The 13,205-nt window shown below is 35.1% G+C and overlaps 1 protein-coding gene across 9 annotated transcripts in view; it reads left to right on the top strand.

The window, feature by feature from the left end:
- The first annotated feature begins 1,257 nt into the window (after nt 1-1,257).
- The window catches only part of arhgef10la (Rho guanine nucleotide exchange factor (GEF) 10-like a), a 128,328-nt gene continuing 116,380 nt past the window's right edge, over nt 1,258-13,205 (top strand). For 5 of the 9 annotated variants that reach the window (XM_028003008.1, XM_028003014.1, XM_028003013.1 and 2 more), the window contains exons 1-2: nt 1,259-1,666; nt 10,397-10,663. In XM_028003008.1, coding sequence (XP_027858809.1) covers nt 10,399-10,663 — 265 coding nt within the window. In that variant the 5' untranslated portion in view covers nt 1,259-1,666; nt 10,397-10,398. Of the gene's footprint in view, nt 1,667-10,396; nt 10,664-13,205 lie in introns of all 9 variants that reach the window. The other 4 variants (XM_028003010.1, XM_028003009.1, XM_028003007.1 and 1 more) reach the window with 3 other exon arrangements.

Below are 13,205 nucleotides of genomic sequence, written 5' to 3'. Positions count from 1 at the left end.
TAAACTTCACACATTACCTGGTTTCCCTTGTGGTCGTATCTATTGCTTCAAGCCTTGTAGGGCTGCAATTATTCTTCACAGCAGAAATACAGACTTTGATCTAGTTGGAAAAACAAAACAAAATCATAAAATCCACACACATACACATATTAGAAGCTTACTTTCAGGAATACTGGTTTTCTGCTGCTTCTCCAACAGTTTCCTAGTATTTCATAGGATAAAATTTATATATTTTGAACCCTTTTACATCAAATATAAATCAGTTAAGATGAAAATTTTGTTCAATAGAGTATATAGAATCCAAATCTGTCCAAATTCAGATAAAATACAGCATATTCATTCCAAACCAATTAAATCATACCATTAGATTAATATAAAATAAAAACAGTAAAATGTTATCTATTTAACTCAGCCAATCGCATTTGTCATTGATTAAGCAATTCCTCCAAAATCCTCCATATAAATAATTATGCTACGCAAACAGAAACCTACATCAGTGGTCTCATCAAAAATATCAGCACCACAAACACTCTTGTGTCCAGGTTTGTAGTTTAAATATTAACATCATTTTTATGAAACCCTAATTTATCTTGATTTATTTAACCTGTTTTTCGTTTCCTGTCATCCGATGTCACTGCTTGGGAATAAAAAAAAAGACTGAGGAAAATAAATCAGATGGCTGACTTATACTATTAATTGAAGAGGAAGTTTGATTTTCTTCAATTAGAATGAAAAACAACCTGCCAAGGTGTTCAACATTAAAAGGGATGTTATTCCAGTGATAACCCCTCTGACTTATAACCTATGAGCAGTTTGAATGAAGTTTCTGTTTTTTAATGCTCATATATAACTGACAGCTGTAAACCAAATTGTCTCTTGGGGATAATAAAGATATAATGCCCTTGTACTTTGTAGTTTGTAGCTAAATGAAGCACATTTAAGTCTCTCACCAAAGATTTACTCAGAGATTTTTTTTCCCACACAAAACCAATAGAGAAAAATCTCAGTCATTAGCTGGAAATTAAAATAACCTACTCTAGCATTGTCCATGAGCACATTTACCCTACACAGGAAGTTCTGAGAAACAGCATTGCCTCTTATTCCATATGTCCATCCCACTTTATCTCGCTATTGGTTCAAACTCCTTGCTTTTACGTTCTTATTGGCCAGTTGCATTTCCTTGCTTGTCTCCTATTGGCCAGCAGTGACTGAGATCCCTTGCCCTTCTTTGTGCTGCTCTGTGGGTAGAAGCAGGGGTCTGCGAAGTGGGAGGAGGGAAACAACTGAAGAAAGGACAGATTGGAACTACATGGGCTAAGGGGCATAGGGTGGGGGGTATGTAAAAAAATAAGTCTGAGAGGAAAGATTTAGTATAGAACAGAACCAGACAGGCAAAAGAGGAAGCGGCAGAAAGGGAAGGGAGCTAAGAAGGTTACCTCATCTAGAGCTGCTTGTGCACACGGTGCCGGGGAGAAGTTGTGGGAAAGTAAACAGCACAGGAGAATTCAAATCTGTGTTCAACCACTCACAGTCCTCAAAGGACACTGTAAAGATGAGTGTGCTGTGGTAACAGCTGACTGTTTATGGGATGTTTTCAGGATTAAAGGGTCACCAGGGAGTGCCTGAAGCTTCTTGGAGGACATAGTCTACTGTTGCTGTCAAGAAGGTGAGATGTGTATTTACTTATTTCCTTGAAACACTGCCTGTTTATGTACCTCATTCTGTCGTTCCTCTAGCTTTCCTTTCTCTGTCAGCTCGTTTAGCATGTTGCAAAGACAGCAGCTTTGTCCAAATGGGGCTATTGATGGAGTGGAGTTGGGGGTGGGTGTGCTGGTTTGTGCCTGTCTGTGTTGCAGCCTGACAGCTATACTGGCAGCTGAGAGCACAAGAAAATGTGGAGGAGGAGAGCAGAGGAAGGGAATGGCCGATAAACTGAAGCCCTTTAGCAAAGTACACAACATCATGGACAATTAAACCTTAGGCCTGCCTCAGAGAGCCGGCAGGGATACAGAGCAGGAGGCCTTGTTATGATAGCCACAATTTCTGTGACAGACTCCAGGCAGGATGAGTGAGGGATTTTGAGCTCATCCAAAATCCACACCTATAGCCCGCTGTTTTTCAGCGTCACTACACAGCTCTTCTTGTCCCTCAAGCCATAAAAAGAGATCCTCTGGCCGGGGTCCGGCCTACACCATTCTAGTTTTGACAGTTGCTTCCCGGAGTACAAAAGCCCCTCCCAGGATGGATTTCACGCTGCTGTTCAGTAGAATAAGAGTAGGGGATTCAGGGAGCAAAGGGGTGAGAGGGAGGGAGCTAAGGGACCTCTGACACAGTCTGTGTTCAGACCAAAGAAATTTGCATTTTGAGGCTAATGCACTGTTCCAGCCTTCTTTTCCGGATGTAAGAAACTCAGGACTTTTCTCCCTTAGTTACAGTCCAGGACTCCCAACAAACATCCACAATCCAAGCATACATAGGTTGTAATTATTACAAATACTTCTGTCACATGACAGCCATGTTCTTTCAATAGATAAAACTTGTTCTCACGCCATCATTTACAAGGCCTTGATGCCCAACTGCACAATGAGTCATTTGATAGTGGTGACACGCCTTCCACATGTTCAGTGTTGTAATGTACAACAAGCCCATAACAGTCATCTGAGACTGTCTAATCATTTACCTTGTGGAGAGAATTCAAGAATACTTCTTTATGTTTATCTAAAGTAATTTCCTGTAAAGCTCACACCACTTTATTCAATCACAAATCACAGTTTTTCCTGTAATCTCTTCAAATAACACAATCCAAGATCCAATCAGATCAAGCACACGTTACCTATAGTTGTGCTCTGTTAGTTTCCATTCTAGATTTCCACACAATTGGAGGAAGATTTTTTTGTATTGATGCATGAAATCTTCTGAAGATCAACAGCCTTTTTTTCACTGGTATATTTTTATACACATTATCTGATTTGACTGGGACTTTAAAAAAAAACAGTTTACCATATTTTCCATTGGCTGGAATATCTAGAAAAATACTTGATTCTCAATGCCAGTTTTGATACCCCAAGTTTTGTTGTTTTGCTATTTATCAGCTGTTTGAGCCATAATCTGATTAACATTTTCTTGTGTAAATTCATACCACATTAGAATGGAGATTTGCATGGTGCAAAACTTTGCACATGGGAAGCACAACTCAGGGAAGTTCAGAATAAGAACACTGCAGGCTTGTCTTAAAGCTAATATTTAAACAGGTAATGTTAGATTATATCTTTTGGGAGGTTTACTGCTGAAGATGCAGGAGTTTTACTTACTGTCTTAGCTGCTATAAGATATCAGTTTTATACCATTTCTCTTGCAGCAATAGTGCATTTGCCTGGAAATGATTGGCTTCTACGTCTTTTTATCACCACATCTGCTAAAGGAAAAATGAAAACCTGTCTGTAACTAAGGTTTTAGGGAGTAAAAATGTGGAATTATTTTGTGTTGAGACTATGAATTGTATTTTGTTATCCTAAGCTCAAACGTGTAAAGATAACCCAATACCTAAAATAACATTAAAGGCAGTATCAAAGAGTAGGTATAAAATAACTTCGTCACTGCTCTTAATATTTTTATAGACTCAACATTGTTCTTATTTAGATATATACAAGTCACAACTGTTGCCACTCTGCTCCAAGTCACAGGCCTTCCAGTAAAATTTATTCTGGAGCATAGCCAGGCAGAAACTGGCTAGGGGACCAAATCTACTTCACATGCTAAGCAAGCTGATAAACATATTTCTCATGAGAGAAATCAATAATTTAAGACACATGATATCATCTTTTTTTTCAAAATGATTGTCACTGTATTCCAACATAAAGACAAATGAACACTTGTACAGCTGTCAATTTGCTTTCTGTTTTGTTTCAGTTTCTCAGAATTTTATAAAACATAAAAATATATATATTTAGAATTTTCTAAATACAACATTCAGATTTTCATTTCTTTTGCACAAGCTTGTATTTTAGCCAAATGACAAAAGTCAGATGATCTTAGACATATAAAGCTGTGTGTCATCACCAGACCAATGAAGTAACCCTAAAGGAACCCTGAGGAACTCCACGAGTGACATTTGTAAAAAGAAAACTTGAAAAGACTTTAATAAGAACATTAATCACTTAAGAACTATTCCCAAAATATCAGTAGTCTCATATAAACGTGCAGAAACGTTTTTGTTCAGTATTGTTGAGTGATCTGAGACCTTTCTCAGATGCAGTCAGTAGCTCGTTGGTGATCTTTTTATTTAGCTGTGTCTGTATGGTGAAGCTTGAAGTCTCATAGTGCTTTTCAAAACCTTTAATCCTGTAAATAAGAACATAACTACTGTTATTTGTATAAATGGGATGTTGGGAAAAGGATGATGGTAAAAATATTAAGATGCAGTCAAGGCCTTTAAACAGTGGTTTAATTACAACTTCCTTAGGGATATAACATTCTGACAATCAATAAAGGGAATCATCCTTAAGCACTTTGGTTTGTGCAGTATCTAAAATATGTGTTAATGGATTTGCGAATATAATAACTGATGTCAGCTCAGACAAACGTGCAGACGAAAAACAAGATTTCTGTCTTTCTGGTAATTTTGGCATTTTTATTTGGCGATCAACTATTTGGTGATCACCTACAGCAGCAGGAGACAAGATTTCACCTTAGCATCTTAACCTTTGCATATTGTATTCACGGTAGAATAATTTTTGGAGCGTATCCAACACAAGACTCCAAACATTGGGGAATGATGATACTTTTTCATGCTGAGACTTGCGTTTTGAGAGGTTGAGTTTATAGACTTGTTGAGAGAGTAATTCTAGTTTTTTTAAATTATTATGGACATATTTAAAATGAATTATTGTTTGACTGCTAGTTTATTAACAAAATGCCATTTAAAATGTAGACACAAAACAGGAATAATACTATTGATAAATCCATAAATCTTGACATCTAAAATCTGTTTTAGATTTAGAACCTCCTCATATACATTTTATTTTTACAAGAAAATGTAAGGATCCTGCACCACAATTGTTTTTTTTATATTTTCTTTTACTTTCAGCATTTTGTGCATTCCATGATAAAAAAGATAACTTGGTTGATAGAGGTGTGTTCTTGTCTCTGTTCAGTATGTGAACAGTACAACACAAAATCAAGTTCAGTTCACCGTTGTGAGATGAGAGCAATGGCAGATAGGAGGTAGAGGTTATTCTCACTGTGTCCTTGATTAATGGGATTTCTTCAGCATCACACTGCTGTTGTGGACTGACTCTACTCTCCTCAGCAGAGGGCAAATGAAGGCCAAACTGACTCCTGAATGCATAACATATTCTTGCATGTTTTGAAAGTTGTCAAAATGAAAGTAAACCTGAGAAAAAATAAGAATAAAGGGTCTCTAAGGCATGTCAATAACCCCATCACGCAGTGTGTGCAGATCATTATGGCATTTAAAATGTCAGCTGGCAACCTGAAATTTAATTAATGTTAAGCATAAAATAACTGTACCATATGTAAGATCTATCCAATAGAGTTATAGATCTTTGTGTTCAAAAAAATTATTGCTAGGGTAGCTTTGTGTTGAAACAAATCCATGAAATCCACAAATGCCTGTGAACAGCCTCCCACTTAGATTGTCATGCTTTTTGACAGCGAAAAAAAGACATATTCCATCTGTTCTCAAGTAGCTGTTTGCAGTTTGTAAATTGGCCAAGTAACATCAGAATCTCTTGATAGTAAGTCTGCAGGGATGCTGAAGAAGGAAGTAGAGCTCGAGGCAGAATTGCTTCTTCCTGGTACATTTTGTTGTCAGTGGTCTGTCATGGAGTGTTTGTGTGCCACTTTCTCAAAAGGAAAACCTTAAAGCGTTTCTGCTTGCAGTAACTTTCTGTTAGGTTTTGCAATGCTGTTTTTTTAGTCATCACCAGCTGCTGTTGTCTGCTGTTGTCTATCCGTATACCCGTCTGTTTCATACCAGTCCTTCTTGGAAATGTTTTCTATTGGTTAAACATTCTTTGTGAAACTGTTGCAAGAGCTACAAAAGAGCACAACAAATTTGCAAATCATTCGGGGTCTCAAATACAACTTACTTCTTATAAGTTGTTTGTGTTGTAAAGTTTATAATGAAAAAAAAAAGATTTCCTAGGATTGCTACTTGTTAAAATGGAGTTGTATATAACAGGGAGCTGAGAAGGACTTGGGCAACATAAATCAGCTGCCAAGTACTGAACAGATGCACCACTGTTATCAAAGGCTGGATGGAAAGAAGGTGGAGGAGTACCAAGTACTTTTGTATGCAAATCAGAGAAATATCTTACAGAAAGCAAGATGGTATTGAATTACACTGCATGCGAATGTCCCAGAGGGCCATACATTACCCATCTAAATAGAAACAATATCTGTCTATACCAATGCATATATTTGACATCTCACCACTCATTACTGAAAACACATTGAGAGAGTTTTCTTTGTTCTATGTAGGTCAGAGACAGGGTGTGTATGACTAGTTTCATCTCTATTCTGTGATGTGTCTTATTTTCCCTATAAGAATAGCTTTCACACAGCTCCACTCTTGGGGCTCTTTATTTTTCTAAGCAGCAATCTTTTTGATGTATTGTCCAAATACCTATACGCTTAAAAGAAAGGGGGAAAAAAAGCCATCGAAGATAGCTGACGTTTTAACTCACCGGATGCAAAACTTTAAGGTTGCAGATTTCTATTAGCCGGTAGAACTTTAATTCAAGATACCAGCTTTTTACACCCCCGAGATTGTCCGTTTGTTTTGCTCACTCCATCTCACTCAAGTGCACATTTGAGAATGGTTGCTCAGTCAGCATAACTTTAATCTGAGGATAGTAGCTTTGAATTCAATTAAACTTTGCATTGCTAGTTTTTGAATAAAAAAGCAAGACTTTTTCCAACTAAAAGTTACTTTCTGCATTAGCCATGACACAGGTCACTCAATGACCACCCAAAATGACCTGATGCTAATCTGTGCTGCTCTGATAAATGCGGAAACAATGAATTCTGAGAACAGAAGAGAAGTTTTCCAGCCACAAAAGGATCATTGTTATTTTGACCAGTGAGTGGGATAAACAACATAGCTTTGTTTGTGGTGCAGAAGAAGAAAAATGGTCCAAAGGCTGTAGTGGTCTCCTGGAGTTGTACACAAATGAGTGATTTCTGAATGAATTGCTCATCTTAAAAATGCTAAATAATTAATGCCACCTCCACCCTGAAAACAAACAAAAGGTATTAAAAGTGGTTTTTAAAGTGGTGTGGTGCATTTTATTAAACTGGATTTTCAGATTTTCAGTTACGATCCTGGCTTCAAGCAACTGCGTTAGGGAAAACTTGTTTTGCTGATAAAACCCAGTACATCTGAATCAGTGTTGCCTCTGTTCATCCCTCAGGGTCTAAGTTTATACTAGTAGCAGCATGTTAGGACTGAGAAAAGAGAACTGAAAAAGAATATGCAAAATATGAAAAAGTGGAAAATTGTAAAATGCCCCCACAACAGAATCACTAAGTGTATAGACTTTGGTCGAGAACCTCACTTGTTAATGCAGTATCCCCCTGTTGTTTTTTCCCCAAACAAGAATTCCTTTTTCTATTTACTTTCAAATATTGCATATTACAATCATAACATTTTTGAGGTTTTTCTTCTTTCAGAGAATCAGAAGCACAACAAATTAACATTAGATATTAACTTTCAAATTGTCTCCAAATAGATATCCCAAAATAAGTGTGTAGAGAAAACAAAAAATGTTCACAAATGTGACCTTACAGTTTTTAGATGGATCTATTCTTCAGACATAACTGTCTATTAATAAGAGCATTCCTCACCCCAAACAATAATTTTGTTTTAGTTACTTTGTTTTTCTTTAATTCTCCTGTCCCTCTTAAAATAACAGTCAGAGGCGGTGCTGGCTCCCCACTTTGGGAGTGACTCCGTTGAACATTTGTGATGTGGCTCTGTTGCTACGAGAAATCGTACAATCAGATGTCTCATTAAATCATCCAGCTAACATAGTGAAATTAGTTACTATTAAGATTTTATGACATAAAGCTTGAACAATGTGACATGTGCAAGTTCTTTATGATTGTTGAAATTGCACTGAGTGTGCTGACCATGTCCATTAACGTTCCTCAAAGAGGAAAGCAGATGCTACATTCTGAAGTGGTAAATTAACGTGCACTGAAAGCATACTCATCATAGACAAAAGCCAGTTTGAAAAATCACAAAAGAACTGTTGGTCAAGATTTAATACCTCCAGGTATTATCTATACCAATGCATATATTTGACATCTCACCACTCATTACTGAAAACACATTGAGGGAGTTTTCTTTGTTCTATGTAGGTCAGAAAGCAATGGGGCAGTATTGCAGTATTGCTTTTCTTCATGGGGCAGTATTCTTCAAACTGCCCCATGAAAAATACCTATTTTAATTTAAAACAACAGAACTGCTTTCTACAGCTACAAAGAATAATTCAAGATTAAGATTTGGAAGGATTCACAGTACAGTGGTGAACATTGTTACATTGTTCTGCCAATTAATGAAAATTCACTTGTAGCCAACAGGTTTTCATTACAAAACACATTTAAAGGGCAATTTTCAACTTTATTATGTGAATAAAATCCATGCTATTAGGTATGGCATAGTTCCTTAATTGCTAATCCTGAAATAAAACTTTTAAATGGGATGCAATTGTCATATAAAAAGTATTAATGTCACTTTCCCATATAAGTGTGTGGGAAGTTGGCAATAAGGAGCAAATACATTTATGTATTTAGTATTTGTTTGAATTCTACATCAACTGTGTAAATTGTGAATAACTCTGCACTGAACTGCTTAGTTTTAAATCCCAAAAGTGCCATCCTATATCCAAGTACATAAACAACTTAGTGTTGAATCTTGGTTAATACATTTTCATTGTAGCTAAACTGAATTTCCAAAACATCAAGGAAGTTTTTGGCATGTTTTCACTGATAAGATAAAATCTCCCTCCAAGGTAATTGGGGTCTACAACTTTGGAGAACTTGTGTTGGTTGTTGGGAGTATCTTAATTAATCTATAGCTCTGCCTTTTCTTGACTTTGTAATTAAGCACCCAGTTTCTCAAATGTCTATATATTACTACTGTGCTTGAATTTCAATTCATGCCTTATTTCTCTGCATTTGTTTGAAATATAAATTACTTTTGCTACTTTTTAATAATAAGTCATTTATATATTTTCTTTGAAAAGTTGTTTTTTTTTCAACAGTCAGTTCTGCATGAACTGAAGGACCTTTTGTTAAGGGTAGATTAAGTGCTAAAAGTACATTTCGGTTCAGTGCTGTTCTGTACAACAGAGATTTTTTTTTATCTCTAATTTATTTTTTATGCGGCTGTTTAGTTAAGCAGCTTTGGCATGTTTACAGAGATAAGAACACATTCCATTCTTCCAGACTATTTACCTTTTTACTGTGCCTTAAATAACACGAGTGGGAGCTATGGGTATCTGATTTATGTCTCCATGTTAATTCACATTAGGTGAATCTGCAGGTTGCAGGTTATAATGTGGTCTTAATATTTTTTTTCTCCTTCAGAAATCAGATTTATTGGCCATGTCTGTATACACAGACAAGGAATTTGACTTAGGTTTCACATGCTAACAGCTTGTGAAACAGCCAATACAGACAATAAATATAAATTTTATGAGATATTTTAAAAAAGACCTAAAAGAGCAGTATATAAATGTTTGTATGTACAGAAAATATTTTCTTTTTCTTCTTCTAAAATAGGTTGATATTATATAAATATGCTCCTTATGGATGCACAAAAATACAATTCTGAGCCATTTTGTTTTTAAGTTTACAAAATTCAAATCACAGCTAATTCGGATTTTAAAGTACCAAATATTTATGAAATTTGTGCCCATATATTTGATATACACATTTTGCACATAAATATTCTTTGCATTTTGTTTTGAGCTTTAAGCTCAGTAGAAATCATATCACATCCTAGAATAATTCTTAATTTTCTGCTTAGTTTAAAACTCCTTCATCAAATTACCTGCAACTTTTTTCTTTTATTAGTGTTTGTAACACTTCACTTTATAAATAAAACAACATCTACCAATGTATCCATCAAAACCTAATATCTACCAGTGTGACTGTACATATTATAATACTTTTTAGATAAAAATATTAGCAGATTGGTGCATGTTCATTTAAAAAGTAGACATAATGTACTATGTGATATTTTTATACAAATGCTATGCTGAAATGATCCGTTTGTTGCTGTTTTACAATGATTTTAATTTTAAATGTGTTGTAAAAGATCTACCTGCTAACTAATTTTTAACATACTTGATATTGACTCTCTCTGCAGTAATGTCGTCTGCGATATCTCACCAACCACCAAAAGATGATGAAGAGGAGGAGGATGAAGAGCAAGGGGAAGAGTTTATGTTTGATGACAGCACAGATGAGGAAAAAGCTCAGGAAGACGTCACCTCGGAATGTATTACACCCGTCTGTGTGCCAAAAAATGACAACAACAAGGCATCAGGTGCTGTAGCTACAGACTGCACACAGCATTTTAAACATCCATCTCCTGCTGGACCAGAGAGCATTGTGGCTTCAATTCCCACCACTGGTAACTCATTTTTAGACTGTTCTATTTAAACTGAAGCTAAATAAATCTTCACCACTCATTCTTAAAGATGATTAAATGCTTAGTCTGCTGCAGCAGTGGATTATAAATATTTTTCAGTATGGTTCATCTTAAAAGTTAGTTGCTGAACCTGCACAAGTAGCTGATGGTGCATGCTAGTCTCAATGTTAAGGTCTTTTACACACACAATATGACAAGTCTTTATCAGGTCTCATAGAATTTATAGTCACCAAAGATAGTAATTAACATTTAAATCCATCTTTGCAAAAATAAAATAAAATTTTAACATGACAGGAGTTATTTTATCACCTCATGAAGAAGTTACCGAGTTTGGTTCATTGTACTTAAAGTAGTTAAAAAAAGCTATTGAGTTAATCTGCCCTGTAAAGCTATTACTGAATCTCCTTTGGTTTTTGAATTTCACACATGCATCTATTGTTTGTAAAAGGTAAAAGACAAAAATAAAAAAAGGCATAATTACCAATTTGCAGATAGAAATTAAATGTGATGTTGCAGTATGTATCCATTATGTTATGCTTTTCCTTAGCTTGTTGTTCAGCATTGATGTGTCAGCCCCATTTTCATTCTTTGTCAGTGAATCTGATTACCTAAGATTCAGCTATTCTAACCAACGTAAATCTAACAAAAACTGTGCCAAGACTAAATAACTCTTGCATAATAAAAGAAAACAGAAAATGCATACCAACATGTTCTCTTCAAATTTCATTTACACATTGAAAAAAGGCACCTCATCTAATGTTTTCAATGTTTAGATTTATATTACCGGTACTAAGATGATGGTTGCAAGTGAAATATAATAGTGGAGCTTGAACATAACAACAAAAAAAAGACAATAGAAAAGAACTGCACAAATGATTTTATTGTACCATCTGATACAGCCCATGTCAGACAGAATAAGCTTCTGTGAGCTAATTAGAGATGTCTCAATCAGCACCTTGGATCCCCTTTAAAGATTTTGTGTCTGCCAAATTTGTCTCAATATAAGAATTAATTTTCTGAAAATGCAAATTACATTAAAGTAATGTATGTATTAACATGTGTATGAACTTAACACCACAGTAGTGGTTCCCATTGGCTTGGGGACTCTGCTAGGAGTCATGCTGCACTAAATGTGGAGATTTGAGAAAATCTTTAGAAATATCTTTAAATTACAGGTTGGATATTAACATATTAATTCCATTATTTTAATAACATAAGCTCTCAAAATACATCTGAATTGTAGTATAATGAGCTTTTTTGATTTTTCTGTCTTTTCCATCGGTCCTTTAAGTGCTGAATGTACACTTACACATGTTTTGTGGGTTAGAAGTTGAAAACTTTGAATCGCTGCACTATTCTCAAAGTATTTTTTCACTTTCAAAAGGGGTTAAAATGCAATTACTAATTATGATTGTTTTTTTAATTAAGAATTTATTATTTTAAATTGTCATTTATATTTACCTCAGACATTTACAACATTCTATCATATTTTTAAAAAAAAATCTTAATTGTTTATTTTTGCAGATGTAAACTGGGATGTTTAAAAAACATGTTTATTACATTGAGCATAATATTATTTGACTGTTGATCTAGTAATGACATAGTAACATAAACTTGAGCTGAAGTATGTTCTGTGACCTCAGTACTGATGCAACACAAAACGTCTGAAACTTGACTGATTTCCAATTTAAGATTTTTACAGTAAGATTGTATGTGTACATGTATGTACTCACTTCAGTGTTTAGAACACTAGCAGTAATGGTACTGATAATGATAATAACACATTATTTATTTATTATGACCTCATTAAGACTCAAAAATGTTGCTTAATAATCATTTGATATGTTTTGAAATCAAATTTTCACACAACTTAATTTTTGATTAAGGCTGGAAATTGATTAGGGGTCAGGGAAAAATAAATAGCTACCAAATAGAAATATGAAGAATGTTCACTGGAGATTAACTCAGGAGAGTTCATAAAAAAATCCGTATGGGTGGGCAAAGAGTTTTTTCAGGGTCTTCAAGTTATCAAAGATGACCTCCACCTCTGTTAGCTGCAAAAGAGGATTAAAAATAAATGTGCAGTGGAGGGAAAAAATGCAACTTAATTATGCATAAAGGTGGAAAAAAAATCCACTATATAATTTCCCTCCACTTGAGAAGGAGTTCCACAGTTAATTAAACACTGTCTAGTCTTCAGAAGTGTAAATCATTTTGAGACAAGGCAGTTATAGTTGCTGTAATTAGCCAAAACCCACAAGTCCATCCCTTTAACTTCTACAGTGTCATCTAGCTGTTTATGAACAGGATAAATAAGCACATACATTGCATCAGTGCTGTAGCTCCTGTTGGATAAATTTGCTTAGAAATGTAGAACTAATAATTTTTATGTAATATGATCGATTTTGTGTAGTAATGAATGTATTTTATGTGGTTTTAAGCTCCACTTAATTGGATTTGATTGTTGCCTGAGGCAGTCAGCATTAGAGAGAAGAGCTAACTTTCTATGTATAAGTATGATATA

The sequence above is a fragment of the Xiphophorus couchianus genome, chromosome 20, assembly GCF_001444195.1.
Source record: "Xiphophorus couchianus chromosome 20, X_couchianus-1.0, whole genome shotgun sequence".
In the NCBI taxonomy this organism is placed as follows: domain Eukaryota; kingdom Metazoa; phylum Chordata; class Actinopteri; order Cyprinodontiformes; family Poeciliidae; genus Xiphophorus; species Xiphophorus couchianus.
Note: the sequence above shows the minus strand (reverse complement) of the source record. Positions and strands in the feature narration are given on the sequence as shown.